This window comes from Drosophila santomea, chromosome 2R (assembly GCF_016746245.2).
Source record: "Drosophila santomea strain STO CAGO 1482 chromosome 2R, Prin_Dsan_1.1, whole genome shotgun sequence".
Lineage (NCBI taxonomy): Eukaryota > Metazoa > Arthropoda > Insecta > Diptera > Drosophilidae > Drosophila > Drosophila santomea.
This window is the reverse complement of record NC_053017.2, coordinates 20,458,557-20,477,775: the sequence shown is the minus strand read 5'-3', so window position 1 is coordinate 20,477,775 and position 19,219 is coordinate 20,458,557. Positions and strand designations below refer to the sequence as shown.

Here is a 19,219-nt window from a genome sequence, read left to right as displayed (position 1 = left end):
AAGCTATACAGCTGAGAGGGGAGTTATATATAGCAATTATTTTACATGTGATTAGCATTGACTGATTATTTATAGTTGATATCCATACTTTTTATCCCCGTGTAGCTAGGCATTCAGAGGCTTGTACCTAGACCTCCTTTCTTCGCACACGCCTCCGAGTCTTTCACTAAAAATAAGTGTTGAGCAAACATTCTGCGGGCATGGCAGCCACATCAGCATCATCTACAGCATCTACAGCATCTACAGCATCTCCAGCATCTTTGTCCTCTCGAAACAGGGCCATGTTTGTCAAGCCATGAGCTGCGGAATTTCACTGCAAGCTGGAATGCAGTGCAAGATGGCTAACACTTTGCCAAGATCCTTTGGCCAGTGGGTAGGTCATGTGGTGCCTGTTGATTTAGATAGGAATTAAGTGATGAACGAAAATAAATACTTAAATATGAAAGCTATTTTTTGATCTGTACGTATATGAGCCGTCGCAAAAGGATTAGAATCTATCCTTGGCTGAAATAACTATTTCATTTCAGTTTGAGAACTTCATTTGGGACGTCACTGCTCTGTTTGTTTATTACATTAGTTGAATGGAAATACGATACGGTATCATTGGAGATGAAACGATATCATTGCTAGCCACAACTCATTAGCCCTAGATGTCAGCACTGGTGAAACACTGAATCGAAACCAAACTTCAGTACTCCGCAATGACTGACCTGGTAAAATGGTGTTTGAAAATCGCATATGGCTACGGACGGCTAACCGGCGTAATCAACTTTGAGATCGATTTGAAAACGGGGCAAACGCAATTTACCAGAAGAGCAACGTTTATTTCAGCCAGCACTCACTTGCTTATTTTTGGCCTACTCGTCTACCATACACTGCGACGAAATGTGGTGACCGTGATGTGGAGGTACTCCAATTCCCTTCACGAGCACGTGTTCCTGGTGATAGCGGGCTTTCGCATAGTATGTGTTTTTCTGGCTCTAGTCAGTCGATGGTCGCAACGCCGGACCTTCATGAGACTCTTCAACTCCTTCTGGCGCATGTATCAGAGAAATCCGGCGATTATTCAGTACTGTCGAAGGAGCATCGTTAGCAAGTTCTTTTGCACCACAATCGCCGAGACACCGCAGGTCCTGATCACCTTGGCCCTGATGCGGAATCAGCTAAGCATCGCTGTGGCTCTGCGCATTTGGGCCGTATTCAGTCTGACGGCCATATTGAATGTGATTATCTCGCAGTATTTTGTTGCCGCCGCTTGTGTGCGAGGTCGCTATGTCCTTCTGAACAAGGATCTTCAGGCGATTGTGAGCGAATCGCAATCGCTGATTCCGAATGCAGGTGGCGTTTATGTGACCAAGTGTTGTTGCCTAGCCGATCGCCTGGACAGCTTAGCCAAGTCGCAGTCTGATCTGCAGGAGCTCGTCGAAAACTTGTCAACGGCATACCAAGGTGAAGTCGTCTGCCTGGTCATCACATACTATCTCAATATGCTGGGAACCGCGTATATGATGTTCAGCTTTAGCAAGTATGGCAGTCTTGCCAAGAACCTGCCCATACTTGTGCCGCTTTGTGCCATCGCCCGCTTCTTCATTTACATCTTCGATTGCTGGCTGAACGCGTTTAATGTATTTTACCTTCTGGATGCTCACGAAAAGATGGTTGGGTTGCTCGATAGACGGACATTGTTTCAGCCAGGACTGGATAAGCGATTGGAAATGGCCGTAAGAGCTGGAAACTCGCTTAAATTCCAATTTGAATAATTGCATATTGAATATTGTTGCAGTTTGAAAGCTTTGCTCTGAACCTGGCGCGCAATCCATTGAAGCTGCATAGTTACGGCCTATTCGAATATGGTCGTGCATCATCGTTTGCTGTGTCTAACTCCCTATTAACGCATTCGCTGCTACTCATACAATACGACGTGCAGAACTATAAAACTTTGGGATAATTTACATATGCTAAGGATTTCTATGTTCCTATATAATATTAATACTTAATAATATTATCAACGCTGTAGCGTGCATTTAATTTCATTTTCACACAATCAATCAGTCAATAATTATCCTGTCCCATAGGCCTAATCATGTTCATAGAACTGCGCACGTCCCGATTGCTCAGTCCTTCAATTGTAATTCGAGTTCAGTAGTGAACAATGGTTGACTTGGTGAGGACGATTTTGCTCTTTGCCTACTGTTATGGTCTTTTCGTGGGAGTATTCAACTTCGAGGTGGATTGGCTGACGGGAGTGGCCAATGCCAGCCGAAGAACTACTATCTATGCAGCTGTGCATAATACAAGTCTTATCACTCTGCTGATTTGGCTCTGTCTTCGCCATAATTCGCTGATATCGGAGTTGGGAACCGCTCGATATCTGCATGAGTACTTCTTTTTGGTCATGTCTGCGGTTCGGATCTTTGCAGTGCTGCTCTCACTGCTGACCAGATGGTATCAGCGTTGTCGATTCATCAGAATGTGGAACCAGATACTAGCCCTGGTCCGCGACAGACCTCAGGTGATTCGAGGGCGCTGGTATCGCCGCAGCATTATCCTTAAGTTTGTGTCCTGTCTCCTGTCGGACACGCTGCACACGATATCGGATGTGAGTGCGCAACGAAAGCGGATTACTGCTGACCTCATTATCAAATTCAGCTTACTGGCCACCCTGACCACCATTTTCAATGTGATCGTGTGCCAGTACTACTTGGCCGTGGTGCAAATGATTGGACTCTACAAGATTCTGCTCCAAGATCTGCGATGCTTGGTCCGCGAGGCTGAATGCACCTGCTCCATGGGCAATCGTCGCGGTGGAGTTTACTCCATTCAATGCTGCTCGCTGGCAGATCAGCTGGATCTAATTGCCGAAAGGCATTACACTTTGAGGAACAGACTGGAAGAGATGTCGGAGCTTTTCCAGATTCAGAGCTTAAGCATGAGCTTGGTGTACTTTTTCTCCACCATGGGCTCCATCTACTTTAGCCTCTGTTCGATTCTATACAACTCCACAGGATTCGGCTCCACGTATTGGGGTCTTCTCCTTATTGTCTTGTCAACTGCCTTCTTCTACATGGATAGTTGGGTGTCTATAAACATTGGCTTTTACATTCGCGATCAGCAGGATGAACTAGTACGCGTGCTTTCAGCTCGAACTCTGTTCAGCCGAGAATTGGACAATCGACTGGAGGCAGCCGTAAGTTTAGCATAAGAATTTCCCCTTTTACGACTTTCATCTTATCTGGTATTTTGCAGTTTGAGAACTTCCAGCTTCAACTGGCCAATAATCGCAATGAATTCTACGTCATGGGTCTCTTCAAAATGGAACGAAGTCGTTTAATCGCTATGCTAAGTTCAGTCATCACTCACTCTATGGTTCTGGTTCAGTGGGAAATTCAGAACAAGGGATCCTAATTAGAGACCTTTTGAAGCATACGAGTTTCAATAAAGTTTTGGTTTTTAAACAGTACTAGCGATCACTATAGTTAAAGATCCTAGAGGAGCGTAGTTGGGGAGTAGAAAGGCGATAATGGCCGTTTCATGCACTGCCAGAGGAACAAAAGACAGTTGGGAATGGAAATTGCCTGGCCGGGATTCCTTTGTACTGTCAATTGGCAGGCATTTATAAACTTGGTCCTCGCTTCAGTTGCTGGAAAGTCGAAGGGAAATGCCGGCGACAGTGACAAATCCAGCGACAGCATCAATACTTTGCCGCAATTCGAGCAATATAAACGAGTTTCCATTCAATTTGCCCCTCGCCTTCAGTTCGCTTAGCATAAGTCGCAATTTAATCCCGCATCGACATCCAACAACGGGCCATGACATTGCTCTGCCGGAGCATCCGGGTGCTGCAATCGGATTCGGATCCGGAATCGACATGGGCATGGGCATTGGTATGGGCATTGGCAATGGCATCGGTATCGGGATGGGAATCGAAGGAGCTGGAACTCCGGCTGGCGGACAGACGGAAAGATAGACAGGCAGGCAGAACCGGAGACATTTTAGCATAATGCATTGCCACCGAGCCAGGACGAGGAGTCCTTGTCGTTATCCTGGGACCCACAGTGCGGCACTTGGAGCGGCTTGTTCGGGCTAACAATGCAACATATTTTAACAACAACCGGGCTTATCGATTGTGAAGGAGTCAAGATGCCATGATTCACAAACAGGATTTATTTCACGATGGCGCATGACTGAGGAAATAAAATGATGCGTTTCATTTGGATAACAATTTGTATTAAACATTCAAATAAATAGGAAAACTCAAACATCTATTTAGCATCGATCAAACTGTCACCAAACAAACAATACAAAACGCAAACCCATTATGTCGAATATGTAAGTAACTCAACAAATTTCAAAAAGTTAGGAAATGTTGAGATTCTTTCCTTTCCAGACTCGCAGCCAAACTCGCCTGCCAATGCGGCGGAAAAAACAGTCCAATGGACTCGGTGATAGTGCCGATTACCGAGGAAATCAAATGCATGCAAAAAGTTATCAAAAGTGTAAGACACACTCAGATGGTCGAACTTATTCAACGCGAAACTGAGATGTACAATGCTGAGCTGAAGGCCCGCAATCTTTCCGTTTGGCACGATGCTGCTCATCGACACTGCAAATGACCTTTGGGGCAGCCAACACAGATTATAAGATTCTTTAATGCTAATTCATTTCAACTGAAGTTTGCACCTTTTTCTAACTCTCTTATATTTTTCCAAAACATTACAGTGTCGAGAAAAAATCATAAAGCAAATAAATGTCTAGAAAGTGTTAGTTTTATGTTTAACTCTATGTAAGATAATAATATGACATGATGTTGAATTCATGAAATATGAAAATATCTCTGGGCGGGACTCACAGCAAACTGAATTTCGACACAGCTAACACAATTCCCGATGAACCATAACTTACTCGATATGCAAAGGAGCAGGGCGGCGAAGGATTCAAAAATTCGCAGGATATCCCACAGCAGCGGCCGCGATGGCAGCAAAAAATGAGAATTAAATTGAATTTTCAAACGGCACGCACATAAATCCAAATGCCAAGGCAAACGAAAATGCAGCCGAAAAGGAAAAATGTGTAGTTTACTTTTCCCGCAGGCAACTGCGGCAGCAAAATGTTGCTCAAACATATCATAAATATTTGATTTTCGCTCATTTTTCCAAGGTCCCGTCTCAGCGAAAATGTCTGACTTGGCGCGGTGGGAAAATTGATAAGTTTTCAATGATTACGCCGGCAGATTGGTATAATTTGCGCGCAATTTCGCAGCAATTGGCAAATGTCACGCACGTGATAGTGGCTTTACGATTAGGTTAACAAAGGTCGAGGGAAACGGAAAATCATTCCTGCATAAATACCAACTAAAAGTTTGGCTTTAGTAGGGTTATTTCGTACCTAAACCCATTTAACCATAATGGCAAACCATTGCATATCTTAAGATCCATTGCATACTCTTAGGCGCATATAGTGATTTATAGCACATCCAGTAAACTGGAGTGTACTGCAGTATTGTAAACTCAATCATCGATTAGGGGACTGGTTACAATCGGAACTAGCTTTTTGGGTCTCTATCCTTAAACTATCATCGCCAGAATCTTTCTTTTCGCTTGTCATTGTTCTCCAGAGCAGAAGTTCTTTCGACTCGGCCGGCAATCGACTTATATCCTTCTATAAGATCTATAATATCCTTCGTAGAAGAAAGATGACCAAGGGAACGACAAGTTATGGCAAGCGCCACAACAAGACGCACACAATCTGTCGCCGCTGCGGCAACTCGTCGTATCATCTGCAGAAGTCGAAGTGCTCCCAGTGCGGCTATCCCGCGGCCAAGACCCGATCCTTCAACTGGTCCCGGAAGGCCAAGGGTCGCAAGGCCCAGGGAACCGGAAGGATGCGCTACCTCAAGAATCTGCGCCGTCGTTTCCGCAATGGGTTCCGCGAAGGAGGTTCCTCACAGAAGAGAGCCAAGTAAATGGTATCAAGCTTGATAAGCCCAATAAAAGCCAAATGAACGTATTCCCTTAAGTTCTTGAAAGTGTTTTAATTATGCGATGAGGTTGGTAGTTTATAATCTGGCATGGAGTCTAGGTGCTCTGAAGGGTGCACGTAAGTATTTGAAATTTATGTGGCTTCGCAATTTATGTGCTGTGTACTTTGCATGCTGGGGGCTTTAGTATTTTGTGTTTGGTTTTCGGACTGCGAGAAATGCATTTTATGAATTTTTTATGGCCTTTAATGTGCACACACACCTGTCACCTGCACCCTTTGCCAGCATGTGTGTGTGAGTGTGTGTATTTAGAGAGGAACATTAAAAGAAAGAGACAGGCGAAGCAACACCTTTTATGTGTGTGTGTGTGTGTATGCCGTGGCACATAAAGCTCGTGGCGAAAATCTGCTCACGCCCCAGGACAGTATTTCATACCGACCTGGCCTAATCCGTCGCCATGTGGATTTTGGCCGCAGAATCTTGGCATGATATATTCGCCGGGATTGGCGCTGAAAAAGTTTCCACCTGATTTATCTCTTTGGCGCTGCATCGAAACTTAAAGCAGTCAAGTTTGGTGCGTGCCACAATTGCCCAATTGCCGACCACGCCCACTCATTAATTTTTGGTCCGAACCAATTCGGGCACACGTATGGATTCATTATTATGCAACGACTGAATTTTTTAAAATAATGATGTCTGCCATCGCACTGTAGATGGCGCTGTATTAATGCGACAGGCATGCATTGCAGATCTGTAGCGCAGTTCGAGTGGATTGACGGACAGGAAAACCAGAGAAATGCAGTGGAAAATGCGAAAAGCCCATATACTTTCGAACAAAGGTATTAATATACTCATTGCGCTTAAAACAAACCAGAAGGTTGTGTCCATTGCCAACTTTGTGATATAGCACGGGTTATATAGTTCTTTACAGCAAAGTGTCTAAATTGTTATTAGATTTTATAAGCTAATCTCTGTACCTTCTTAGAAACTTAATAGGTATTTTGATTTGGATAACACTTTACCTTGGCAGCAACTTTTCTATCGCGCTGGCGCCACATTTTAAGAATCGCCTTCGACAATTTGTTTGAGCGAAATGCCATTTTGCTGATTGAACATTTTCAATCGACATTTTTTGCTGCGCTTGTTGCTTTTCCATTATTTTTGTTCCCCTCGCTGTACACTTGTCATTCAGTGAGCTGCAAAGTCAGCAGCATTTAAATTTCGCTCACGATTGTCTCCGGATGAGCAGTGCCACGGATGAGGAGCAGTGGGCGGAGGAGCAAACAGGCATGGAAAACCGGCATGGAAGGAATATCGCGGATTGAAAATCATCGGATACGGAACGGATGCACGGGCACTCAGTACTTGGTCCTCCGAGCCGGGGCATAACTCCTTCGCCTCCTGCGTTTTGTTGCCGCTGCAGCTGTCAGTTGGTGGAAAAAACTGTCACTGCAATCAGATGCAATTAGAGCTTCCGGTGCCCCATTGCGAGATGTGGGCGTGGCAAGCGAGTTGCCGTGGAAATCAGAGGCAACGAAACAGAGAAAGTGATTGAGAAAGTGGCAAACTCGTTAGCTAAGAGACTTGCTTTCTTTCTTGGCAATGACTCCTTTAGGAGGTGTAAACGTGAGCCTCGTACATTAATTAATTACACAAATGTAATCATCATTTTGGCCGTTTTCCCTTGTTGCAAAAGAAATACCTCTTAAGACGGCTGTAAAATGTTCATTCCATTTAATGATCCCGCACAGTGGGTAGAACTACACAATTTAACACCATTTATAAACCACAATACATTTCTTTCTTCAAATAGTGAATTTTTGGCATTTTCGATAGAACTACATTTTCATGAATTAGCCGGGATTGCGATAACCCGATAACCCGGATTTGGAAAAACCACATTTTGTGGTATTTGTCGTGTTCTGCGGTTGGATTTGTTGATGCTGATGCTCCTGCAAGCGGACATGGCATCAAAAATTGGAATTCCCGCGAATTCGATGCGGACACAGGGGCATTTGGACGATGGTGTTTGCAAAAACATTAATTAAAATTCTTGGCCGGCAGAGAGGAAAAACAATTGCGCCAGTTCATATTGCACACTATATAATATATAATCGCTTCAATCTCAGCTGGATAAATATTAAATGAACCAGTTCGGACTGCAGAGTCGACTTTGTTGCGGCTGAGCAGAAATGAAATGTTTGGCATAAAAAATGCATAAATTATGCAAACCATTTAAGGGGCAAACAAGAAGAAAAATCGAAAATGCCTCAACATTTTTGCCTTGGTCAAGGCTTTGAAAAATTGATGCCGGCCCCCCAAAGCCAAAAAGTCCGATGTGTACTGCTCCCACCTCGCAGTGTGTGTGTGTGTGCGTCTAAATGGACATCTGAGCAGAAAGAAGGCCCAAAGTGAAAGTCTCTTAACAGGGCTTTTAAAACTGCTGCCGCCGACTTCGTCCTGTTGGCTGTTGGAGCCTATAAAATATTCATGCGTTTTATATACTATATATGGAAAAGCGAAAGGGGAGCTAAAGTGACTTGGGTTAGTTGGCAGGCCTATGTCACAATGAAAGTCAGGAAGCTTTTCCCTGCCGTAATTAATGTAAATCCTCCTTTTACTTTTACTCCTATGCCATACCCCTTTCACCAAAGGCACACTGCAATTTGCTTCTGTTCAATTTTTAGTTTTGTTCGGTTTGATTCGTACTCTTTGTGAACGCCTTTTGAGCACGCAACTTGTATTTAATTGATTAATACCCATGTTTATGAACAACACGCATCTACATAACTTGGGTGTGGCAGCACTTATAAAATAGTCAAAAAGTGTGTAGTAAAAATGCAATGTATTATAACTTATACCAGGTAGTTCGACTATCCCAGCTCCCCTGCTCGCCGCCAGAGGGCGCCTGTCATTCCTCCTCTCACTTTTTGCAGTAATTGATTTTCTGTTTACGCATCGCCCCCAAACTCGGGGGCAGATGGAGGTGGGCGTGGCCGGGCACCTAAGTTCCCGAGTCTGATGCTTCCGGTTACTTCTTGTTATTATATTTCATTTGCCGCCAACTTTGTTGTGATGCCTGACTCCAACATGTCGTGAATAACCCAGCAACGCAGGTCAAAACCGGAAGGATTTAAGGCAAGGCTGGAGGACTTAATACCCAGTGAGTGTAAGTTCGCAGCTAAGTTAGATGATCTAATGTTTTCAATTCTAGGATATACGTTTTTAAATGTGTAGAAGAAATAACTTAAATTCAGCACAATATATTTTGCTTTCTCCCACACCGCAAAGAAGTTAAACAACAACATTGTAAACGCGTTCCATACTACAGCTTCTGAGCTGCATTAATCCTGTGTATCCGGCTTTGCGCTCTAGTAATGGGTATGCGAGAAGTTTGCACTGCAACTTTTGCGATATTTCTGCTGGGCGGAAAGGCAGAGCGGGAATTCCTTTTGCACTTCTGCAGGAGGGGCAAGAAGGTGCAGAAGGGGCAGGAAGTCCGACGAGGAGGAGGCACATGCCAACACTTGTTTTCTGTTAAGTGATTTAGGCCAAACTTTTGCACCCCCCTGCCCCCTCGCTGTGTGCCACGTCGTGTTTGGCATTTTGGGCTTAGACGTAGACGAGGGGCGCCTGATGGGTTCCATCCACGATGTAGCAGGCTCTACTGTTGCGGTTCCGCCGTCGCTCGGTTATTTTCTGAAGCATCGGAAATGTTTTGCAAAACTTTCGCGAAAGCGATTTCAACGAAAAGCGTTTAAATGCTTGCCGCATAATCGCCGTCAAGTGAATTTCATTTTCTTGACAAACAACATGAACTTCAAAAGGAACTTGGCCGAATCCCCTCTTTTGAGTGGCTCAAAGGAAATTGAAATTGTTAAATGTGTGCGGGAAACTAGAAAAAAGTGCCAAAACTGGTTTACAGACTGTCACGCATTGATGTACTGCGCTTCTCATGTTTCGGGATTTTGTATTGATGTCTTGGATATGCTTGAGCTGGATGATCTTTAAAATTTTATTCAATTTTCAATTGTAATATTGAAAATAAAGTATCGCATACCCATCCCACTCATAGTTTTGACATCTTAATCGACATTACCTGCGCATATTTATCCCCTTTGAATTGCACATTGTATTCCACCGAATTCCCTGCGAGGCAACTGACAAGTTTAGTTACTTTGCTTCTATCTGACAGCATTAAAACTGTCTCCTCGAATTCTGACTTGCAAGAAGAATTTTCCGGCCAAAGTTTGTCTGGGTAACCATATTACATGGATAACACCCACAAAACACTAGCAACAACTCCAGCAGAAGGACCAAAAAGGAGCAGCAGCACGCGAGAAATGTTTCGTGACAAAGAATTCCAAGAGTTAAAAAATAAAATGAGGTAGAGAAAATAAAAATAAAATAAGACAGTGGGAAGCCGCTGAAAACGAGGAAAATTGAGCTGGGGAAGAAAAGCGTTTGCGAGACATAGTAAAGCATGGCAAGTAGGAAACTTTGAAGTTTTATTAAAAATACACACCGCAACATTCCTCAAGAACTTTCGCACACGAAAACGTGAGATAATTTACTAGAAGCGAGCCGGACGAGGCAGCTCCATTCCCTTGCAGGTAGGTGGAAAAGTGGAAATGTGGAAAAGCGCACCCGAAAACCGGCAGCGAAGTGTCAAGTAGTTTGGATAAACTTTTGTGACAGCTCAATTTGGAAGGGAAAATGTGTGTAAGTTGGCACTCCAGCCAAGCTGTTCCTTTGCCAACAGGAAAACAGGAAAATATTAGAATATTAATAGCCAGCTTTTCAGGGACATCTAATGAGCGGAAGTCCTAAAGAAGCCTTGACATGGGTCCTCATACTCGCGGGGGCTTAAGTTGCCAACTTTGGTCAACATATCAGAGACACTAATCTGTTTTATAAGCAGATATATAGGGGAAACTAGTCACTTAAATGCTAATAAAAGAATAGGAAACCCTCTCGAAGGACAAGAAAGTTAACCTTGATGTGATGCAATATTAATAATTTCGCTTGAATGTCACGATTTGCATAGTATTATTAGGAATGACCCAGATACCCCAGATATATGTATCAACGTGCTGAGCACAATGTAAAACAATGGGGAAACACCTTCCAAGGTAAAGTTAAACACAGCTGCAGCAGAATGCAAGGCAACGCAACATTGCAACGCAAGGATCCACAAACATGCACTTAACTAACCAGTTCCGCCCAGCCTTCCGATTTCCATCGCTCCACTTTGCCGGGGAATTGAACAAGATGTTGTGGTTATGGAAATTAGCTCAGGAGGATGACAAACACTGTGCGTGCCGAGATTTATGCCCCGATGTTGCCCCCAAAACTACACTACTTGCAACTTCAGATGCAACCGAACGAGCACATCCTGCGAAACGGGAGCACCGATTCAGGATGACAACAAAGAAGACACATGGCCAGTGGTGACAGGCAGGATGATGTTAGCCGGAGAGCAAACCCTCTGGCTAATTGGTATTTATTGCTGCTTAAGTGCCCAAAACTTGTTGATACTTTTCACCTCGTATTTCAAGCACTCCTCCAGCAATCTCCACCACTCGAAAGCAACGCCCCCAAGATGGAGGAATCACCACCGCCGGAGGATGAGCAGCCAATGGCAGATCGCCGTGCTATAATTAGGCGCAGAATCGCTAGACTCTCGACGATCACATCGGCAGACACATATGTTCATGTGTACATATGTTTCGGATTCGATTCTTTTGGTGGATGGGGGGTGGGGGGAGAGGGCATTGGATCTCGCGGAGCACTCTTTCGATTTTGAGGCTAATTTCAGTGGGCACACGACTTTGGCACGGTTTAGTATCGTCGCGACAATTATCGTAATTAACTCGTTTATGTGTTGTGTGCTAATCCAATTACCAAGTTCGCACAGGATGCCCCCAATCGTGGCAGGCGAACATAACACAAATTAAATCAATCAATCGGACACGTGAATTGAGTTTAAAATTGGAAAGGAAATCAATGTCATTAGCTCCAGATTCAGTTGGAAAATAGTTAAGCCCAAAGTTAAGAGTTCAACCTGCAGACAAAACTCGCGACGGATTTCATAAACATGTTAAACTACCAGCAGCAGTTGAATTCGCTGCCCGTCGGCAATCCGGGAAATTTTTACTACGGCCCGACGCTCTCCGGCGAAATATATCCATCACACCAGTCGCACATCCTGGAGTCCGAGGACAAGCTGGATGATCGGGAAGAAGGTGGCAGGAGCCTGGACAAAATGCACAGATTCTCGGTTGACAATATCATGGAGATGAAGCACGACGCTTATTCCAAGGGAAAAATGGCCATGGAACTCAGTGTCAATTTCGGTGAGTGCAAAAGCAACAGTCTTGTGATTTTTATTGAAATAAATAGTTCAAAGTGCACCTTTCACTTCTTTGAGAGCAATGTGAAACCCTGGAATAAAAGGCAAATAAATCTTTAAATCTGCTCACCACATTTTTCAAGTAAATAGGTAGAGTAACTTTTGCATTCTAAAACAAAGACATGAGAAAACCCTATCGACTATCATATACCAATTACGCAGCTAAAGAAAGTAAAGCCAAGCTTCTGTCTTTGCAATTTCATTAGGTTACACAATGAAAACCACAATGAATACTGGCTTATAGGCATTTAACTATTTTCTCTTTTCTCACAATGAAAAATAGCCTTCACTCTCGCAATGTAATTAATCTGGGTGGCGCACAGGCTCATTTAATTTTAAAAGCCTCTTAAATGCCATAGTTCACAGAAGTCTTCAATTATGTGCAACAGAATAACTAATGCCACAGGAGTTTAGCAGCATCTGCATTTGAGAGCTGCAACTTTATGGGGCTTACTGCGCCTAATTCATAAATGATATATTCAAGCAAGTTGCGGGCCAAGAGAACTTATGACGTTATTCGCACACAGCTGCTATATCTTTAGATATGCACAAATAGGTGCTACCATATACATAAGTGGATATAAGGTGGGGGAATTTCTAGATATGTGTGGTGGGGCAACTCATGGATGACAATTAGGTGCCAGATGTGGGCGACATTCGCTCATTTCACTGCTCCCAATGCCGGTGCAATGTCATCTCCGTGCATTTTTCCTGTTGCGGTTGCGGCTTTAACCCCCCAAAGCCTCCACCCCACTCCCCCGTGTCTCCGCATTAACCCACCGAGAGGAAGCTGTCAACATATTGCTACTGGTTGTCAGCTCTGCCATAATTTGCAGCGAAATCCTTGCCGAAAACGAAGATCTCACCGAAAAAAGGCAGAGCAACCGAAACTCTAGCAGTTCGTGTAAAGTTTTTCCCCGTGCGTATATTTTTTATTTTTTTTGGTTTTTTCGTGGCAGAGGAAACATTTCCGAGCCGACAACACTTCAACAATGTCAACATGACAAAACGTAATCAAAGCTGACATGATATTCCCTCAGTGGCCGCATGCCTTTGAAGCATCCGAGGCAGCGACTAGCTGCCACGACTATAATTTCCAAGTGGAGCATATAAACCAGCCAGTCCCACTGTAACCAGTCCCAGACGCAGCACGCACTCCATTGCCTATCCACTCCTCCTCCCCTCCTCGTTTATTTTCGTCGCTCCATTGGATTGTAACATGTGCCAGTTGCAAGCAGACACTGAACGAAAATCTCTCTACCTGCCACTTAAAAATAACTAATGCATCTGTGTGGCTCATGGATTAAACGGGCATTGAATATGAACTTTAAATTTGATAAGGTACATGAAACAACATTTTTAAAAGTAAGTCTTTGTTGTAGCAAACAGTTTTACTGGAGTAACCCAACCGCCACCGATTTCTCGCAGTGCAACTGCTCAGTCACTCTTCACCCCTTGCCATGGCCGCTGTAGAAATCTGATTGAGGTTTCCCTTTCGATTTGCTGGTTTTTTATTAAGCCGCAACTGTTCTTTATCGCTCGTTGGCAATTCAAATTAAAGATCTTCCCTTCATTCACTCACTACCCCAAAACTCCCCTCCAATCCCCGGGGACATCAGTTGCCGATGCAGTTGCTCCCGTTTCCCACTTCTTCCACTTTTCCGCATGAACTCGGAGTGCTCCGAGCTGATCTACGATGCAGTTCCCAACTCCGTGGACAGCTCGGCTGACAAATTGAGACAAATGGCGTGGGTAGGAGGATGTCTGATGTAGAAGGGGATACTCACGGCGATGGCCACCCTGAAATTCCAGCAGGCAAGAAATCAGAAGCAATTTATCGATACAACTCTAAAAATTGAAACTACACAGCGCATGCAAAATAAAACCAGAACTATTATTATGATTTCATTGAAAACTTTAGTTTTTCCCTATGGCTCTTAGTTGAAATGCTTAATTTTTTCCTGGCAATCCGTCCAATTAGTTTGAAAATAGATACATTCAAGGGAAAAGATCTTAAGTCGTTTGTAAAACGGTTTCCAAGCCAATTCTATGGAAAATCAATTAATGGCAGCCAAAAGCAGGGAGCCCGCTTATGACCGCTTAATGTCACAATTTCACTTTAATTAATAGATCGTAAATGCGCTGGCTCATGTTTGTTGGGCGACGAAATTAGTAGACAGCTGTCCGCCGATGTCGTCAAAAGATATTTTATGGCTCATGCCATTTGTTTATGGCCCTCCTACCCCAAAACCCCCCTTGCCACTCCTTTGGGGAAGGATCAAACGGAATGCAAAATTTTATGTGTTCACGACAAGCCATAAAAGTAAATTTCCTAGCTGGCTGCCAAATTAATTGATATCCGTTGGCTCTTATCGATTATTTACGAGCTCTTCTCCCCCACACTGTCCGTCAAAGGGATTTTGCATTCGCCCCTCGGGAAAGAACCCAAAAACGCAAACGCAAAAGTAAAAGTGAAAATTCCCAATTTAATGGCTCCCTGATTGCAGGCCCCACTGGCGCAGGATGCGGTGGCGCTGGCGGAGATCGGGCAGCTCCCTGCTCCGGAAATCTGGCGACTGGCGTTGGAGCTGGAGCTGGAGCACCAGTGGGCCACCATCACTCGAGGAAGCCGCGCCGCAATCGCACCACCTTCAGCTCCGCCCAATTGACGGCCTTGGAGAAGGTGTTCGAACGCACCCACTATCCGGATGCCTTTGTTCGCGAGGAGCTGGCCACCAAGGTGCACCTGAGCGAGGCCAGAGTTCAGGTGCGTTTTAATTGCGTTACTTTGGTAACTAGGCTAAAGTTAAACGGGCAGTTGCTAAAGTGCAGTTGCACTTTAGCAGCGATCTGTAAACCCAGTTAACAATGCTCCATTGAAGCTAATTCCCTTATTAATTATTTGGTCGCCTGTTTTGCAGGTCTGGTTTCAGAATCGGCGTGCGAAATTCCGGCGGAACGAGCGGAGCGTCGGCTCGAGGCCACTTCTGGATGCGGCTCCTCAGTTGGTGCCGGCGCCGATTAGCAATAATATGCACAAATATGCCAATATGCCACACCCACATCCACACCCGCACGCACACCCACCACCACCACCGCCCCCCGGCGCGTATGCCCTCAATTTTGGGCCACTGGAGCTGCGGTCGTGCCAGAATTATACGAACTGCTACGGGGGATTCGGATCGAGTCCTGCCAGCAGCAGTGGCGTCTGCTCCTTCTTTGGATCCACCAACTACTGTGTGGCCGCCAATTATGCGAAGAACGCGTATCCGCCGCTCTGATGGCGCGGCTAGCTTTAATGGGCCCCACGAGGTTACTTCATGCATATGTATTTCAATTAGCCAAATTGCATTAATGCTTAAAAACGTATTAGGACCAGCTTATTCGACTACCTGACTAATATTTATATTTATACGATACCGAAACGAAAGATGCACATACACTTACAAGCACTGATACAGATACAGATACACTTACAGATACAGATACAGATACACTTACAAGTACAGATACAGATACAGATGTGACGCACTGAAGGAGAAAACGCAATAAATAACATTTTCTAAGCAAACACCGGGTGTGTGTGTGTATTTGACTGGGAATTCTGTTTATTTTTTGGAAAGAAAACTCACTGCACTCAAGATTTGCCAAGGCAAACTGAGTGAAAATAATCACGTTAACTCTTTGGATGGAATTATCTTGTGAGACACAAGCAATTACCTACTCGTCAATGTGCGAAAGTTTTCCATTTATTGAGCTGTCACTCAGGCGTTTGGATATGACATGGCTTATTTAATTATTGACTTAGTAATACGATTTAATTAAAAATTCATAAGCCCGCACACTGGCAAAGCAGCTCCAGGGCTCCATTTGCATCTGCGAGTGTGTGTTATTTCACCCGCATGTGTTAATTTGTATAATAAAACTTAATTAAAGCCAACACAAATAAACAAATGGGCGGAGCAGCGGCGCAGGGAGGAGCAGGGGGCACAAACAAGCAGCAAGGGAAAACTTTTGCCTAGCCGCAAATGTTGGAAAAGCGAAGCCGCAATCAAAGTGGATTAAGATTGTGGAAATCTCGGTTTTCTAGGGCAATTAAAACTACAGATTGCCATTCGGGGCACAATAGAGGAGAATGTGCTGCAGTGCTCTCAAACGCATTCCCAAAAAGCTCAAGGGGAAGTGGCCGCAGCGAAGGCATCTCCGATTCTCCAGATCCCGGATACGTACATATACATATACGGGGATGTACAAGGATCCAGTCTTGCAGCAGGGAGGTTAACAAGTATGAAATATATTTAAATGCAAATAAAAATTCCCTTTTATCCGCAGGCCAAACGAGATGGGAGTGAACTGAGCTGAGCAGCCGGACGAAATGCGAAATGCAAATTAACATTCGGAATGTGGAACGGTTTGTGCTGCTAATTTGCATAAAGCGTTGGCGCTCCGAGCGTAAAACATTTTTACAATATTTACGAAATTGCAATAATGTTTGAAAAGCAGAACATCGGTGGCGATGGAAAAATGCGTTTTGTCCCTTTGTCCCTTTATTTCTTTGTTTTTTTTGTTTTTTTTTTTTTGCGATGCGGCAAATTGTTTGCCGGCAAACGGACGACATTCCTGCTGACAGGCGAACATGTTGCAGAAGTCCTCCTCCTCGAAAGGGAAATACAAATTTATGGGCCAAACAACAGAGTCCTGTCAAATCAAATGGCAAACGGAAATGCCGGAGCAAACGTGGTCCTTATGCCAGCCAAGTGCGGCGTTATGGAGCGGTGTGTTATCCCTTTCAAAGGACATGGAACTCTACTCCCTCGCCAGAGAAACCAGCTGAATTGGACAGTTCAAATTAATTAAGGACCTACTTTTATCTGCCTTGTGTGGAGCCAAAAAAAAAGGATGAACGACTCTATAGATACAGTAAACTAATATGGACAACTGATGAATAGTTAATTATTGTGCAAATTTAACCACTGTTAATCAGTGGATACAGCAGAGCTCCCATGGTTGGCATGGTTGGAATCCCCCATGACGGGCTCTATAATTAGGTGATAATTTCTGCCTCTGTTAAAAAGCAATTATTTATAAGAGGCCTAATGAACAAGGCCTCCGCCCAGATGCACATCCCACAACCCCAACCCATGTGGCATATAGTAGATGACACGGGCAACATTGTCAGATGAAAGGGAAACGCGTTGCGATGATATTTGGATGATGCAGGGGAGAGATCCCGGTGACAGCTTCTTAAGTTCCATGCCGCCACGGGCACAAGATTTGTGTACCAGCAGCGTCTTTCGGTTTGTGGCCTGTCCAAATATGTCACACAATGATGGATACATCACTTGGATCATAAAAAAGGGGCGCCATTGAAATCGAGAAGCAGGCTGTGGGGGAATTAAAACTGGGGTAATGGTAATAATCACACATGAGGAATAATGTTTATGTGTTTATTTTATAGTTACTAAAAACATAAAAAAAAATCAAATAATCATAAAGTTAAGGACTTACAATTTTTATTTCTGCTGTCACTGGAAATTTTCCGATGATTTAGAAACGATTTCTCTAGATGCTTTAGAAATTGTTTTTAGATCTCGCAAAATTTCAAATTACAACTCAGGCGATGCCGATCAGAACGACCTCTTTAATTTGGAAGAAAGTGCCTTTTTCAAAATGTTAAGTTCGAGAGTAATGAAACTGATTGGAACAGCTCCTTTCACCGATACCTTCACTTCCTTGACGCCGACGGTGAATCTCCTGCAGAGGATTGCCATATCCCAGGAACATGAGGAGGAGGAGCCATGTCAGAAGAAACGGATTTCGAACGGAATCGACTAGGATTGACTCACTGCCTCACAACCGAGATGCCTTCCACTGCAGAATTGTGAACATTACTAGTGATATGATCAGGCACAGTATGAGAACTGAAGTTCCCAGTAGAACACCACCAGCAGTTGCGTTGGTCGTGATGACGGAGTTCACTTCCCGGTTTGTGTAGTAGTAGCCCGATTGCATATTCTCCTCGTAGTTCCTGGCGCCACAGTGCTCCTTGAGCTCCGAGGTCAGATTCATGGCAAAGTTGTAGCACTTGCGGTGGCTATGTCCGAAGAACAAGTTCTTCGATTCGCCATCGTCAGTCTTGCAATTGAGATTGTGCACATCGGTCATTCGAAGGGTACGGCAATTGGGCATGTCCGCGAAGCGAAAGAACAGCAGATAGCTGGAGTTTTGGTTATTGAGTTGGTAAATGCTGTAGGGATCCTTGGGACTGATCATGCGATTGCGATACTTCTTGGTCAGGGACTCTGGCACGACGTCCGAGCAGACGTGGGTCATCGAGTCCGAGAAAAAATCCTTGCAAAGCGTTTGAAATTCATTGATTACCAGCATTTCTCGCGGTTCGATCACAACGGAAATTTTGAATAACTTTTCGTCTTTTTTATGCTGTCTATTTAAGTCTATACTCGTATTATGAATTTCTGATTCACAGCAATGTGACCTGCTAGCCAGACTTGTATAGATCTTCAGAACCGGATTGAACACCAGCTGGGGATCAAGGTCGAAAGAATGGTTTGTTTACAAAAAACTGTTGGACAGATGTTTATCATAAGCCAAGCATAAATTAATGACTTTGTCATTCTTCTGCATATTAACATATCGCACTTGCGCAGATTTTTGTAACTCTATAAATGGATTAAACTCATCATAATTGTACACAAATAAAGAAACGAATTATCTTCTTCATTGTTTAAAGTACTGGTGAAAGACAGTTGATGGCTTGAAGTAGGTGATCAAAACAAAGTATTAAATCGCAGAAGGGTTCTTCAAATAAA

At 44.0% G+C, this 19,219-nt stretch overlaps 6 protein-coding genes across 6 annotated transcripts; 5 read left to right on the top strand and 1 right to left on the bottom strand.

The window, feature by feature from the left end:
* Positions 1-111: 111 nt before the first annotated feature.
* LOC120446365 lies at positions 112-19,017 on the bottom strand. Its single transcript, XM_039627297.2, has 3 exons — positions 18,236-19,017; positions 17,898-18,143; positions 112-389 (listed from the first exon to the last, which is right to left on the bottom strand). The coding sequence occupies exon 1, from the start codon at positions 18,774-18,776 to the stop codon at positions 18,240-18,242; it is 537 nt and encodes a 178-aa protein (XP_039483231.1). The 5' UTR covers positions 18,777-19,017; the 3' UTR covers positions 112-389; positions 17,898-18,143; positions 18,236-18,239.
* LOC120444935 (putative gustatory receptor 59d) lies at positions 702-1,948 on the top strand. Its single transcript, XM_039624936.1, has 2 exons — positions 702-1,721; positions 1,784-1,948. The coding sequence occupies exons 1-2, from the start codon at positions 702-704 to the stop codon at positions 1,946-1,948; spliced, it is 1,185 nt and encodes a 394-aa protein (XP_039480870.1).
* Positions 2,137-3,424, top strand: LOC120446363 (putative gustatory receptor 59c). The gene is made up of 2 exons (XM_039627295.1): positions 2,137-3,187; positions 3,247-3,424. Exons 1-2 carry the CDS (start codon positions 2,153-2,155, stop codon positions 3,403-3,405), a joined length of 1,194 nt encoding a protein of 397 aa, XP_039483229.1. The 5' UTR covers positions 2,137-2,152; the 3' UTR covers positions 3,406-3,424.
* LOC120446367 lies at positions 4,240-4,764 on the top strand. Its single transcript, XM_039627299.1, has 2 exons — positions 4,240-4,329; positions 4,388-4,764. The coding sequence occupies exons 1-2, from the start codon at positions 4,319-4,321 to the stop codon at positions 4,611-4,613; spliced, it is 237 nt and encodes a 78-aa protein (XP_039483233.1). The 5' UTR covers positions 4,240-4,318; the 3' UTR covers positions 4,614-4,764.
* Positions 5,588-6,015, top strand: LOC120446366 (probable 60S ribosomal protein L37-B). Its single transcript, XM_039627298.1, has one exon. It carries the CDS (start codon positions 5,693-5,695, stop codon positions 5,960-5,962), a length of 270 nt encoding a protein of 89 aa, XP_039483232.1. The 5' UTR covers positions 5,588-5,692; the 3' UTR covers positions 5,963-6,015.
* LOC120446364 (retina and anterior neural fold homeobox protein 2) lies at positions 11,764-15,856 on the top strand. Its single transcript, XM_039627296.1, has 3 exons — positions 11,764-12,333; positions 14,897-15,156; positions 15,311-15,856. Exons 1-3 carry the CDS (start codon positions 12,075-12,077, stop codon positions 15,668-15,670), a joined length of 879 nt encoding a protein of 292 aa, XP_039483230.1. The 5' UTR covers positions 11,764-12,074; the 3' UTR covers positions 15,671-15,856.
* Positions 19,018-19,219: the final 202 nt, after the last annotated feature.

Bases quoted from the DNA above. Each gene is read 5' to 3' on its own strand.
- LOC120446366 (XM_039627298.1), top strand. From the start codon at position 5,693: ATGACCAAGGGAACGACAAGTTATGGCAAGCGCCACAACAAGACGCAC.
- LOC120446365 (XM_039627297.2), bottom strand. From the start codon at position 18,776: ATGCTGGTAATCAATGAATTTCAAACGCTTTGCAAGGATTTTTTCTCG.
- LOC120446363 (XM_039627295.1), top strand. From the start codon at position 2,153: ATGGTTGACTTGGTGAGGACGATTTTGCTCTTTGCCTACTGTTATGGT. The intron at 3,188-3,246 runs GTAAGTTTAGCA...GGTATTTTGCAG, and splicing joins ACAATCGACTGGAGGCAGCC to TTTGAGAACTTCCAGCTTCA.
- LOC120446364 (XM_039627296.1), top strand. From the start codon at position 12,075: ATGTTAAACTACCAGCAGCAGTTGAATTCGCTGCCCGTCGGCAATCCG. The intron at 12,334-14,896 runs GTGAGTGCAAAA...CCCTGATTGCAG, and splicing joins GGAACTCAGTGTCAATTTCG to GCCCCACTGGCGCAGGATGC. The intron at 15,157-15,310 runs GTGCGTTTTAAT...CCTGTTTTGCAG, and splicing joins TGAGCGAGGCCAGAGTTCAG to GTCTGGTTTCAGAATCGGCG.
- LOC120444935 (XM_039624936.1), top strand. From the start codon at position 702: ATGACTGACCTGGTAAAATGGTGTTTGAAAATCGCATATGGCTACGGA. The intron at 1,722-1,783 runs GTAAGAGCTGGA...ATATTGTTGCAG, and splicing joins ATAAGCGATTGGAAATGGCC to TTTGAAAGCTTTGCTCTGAA.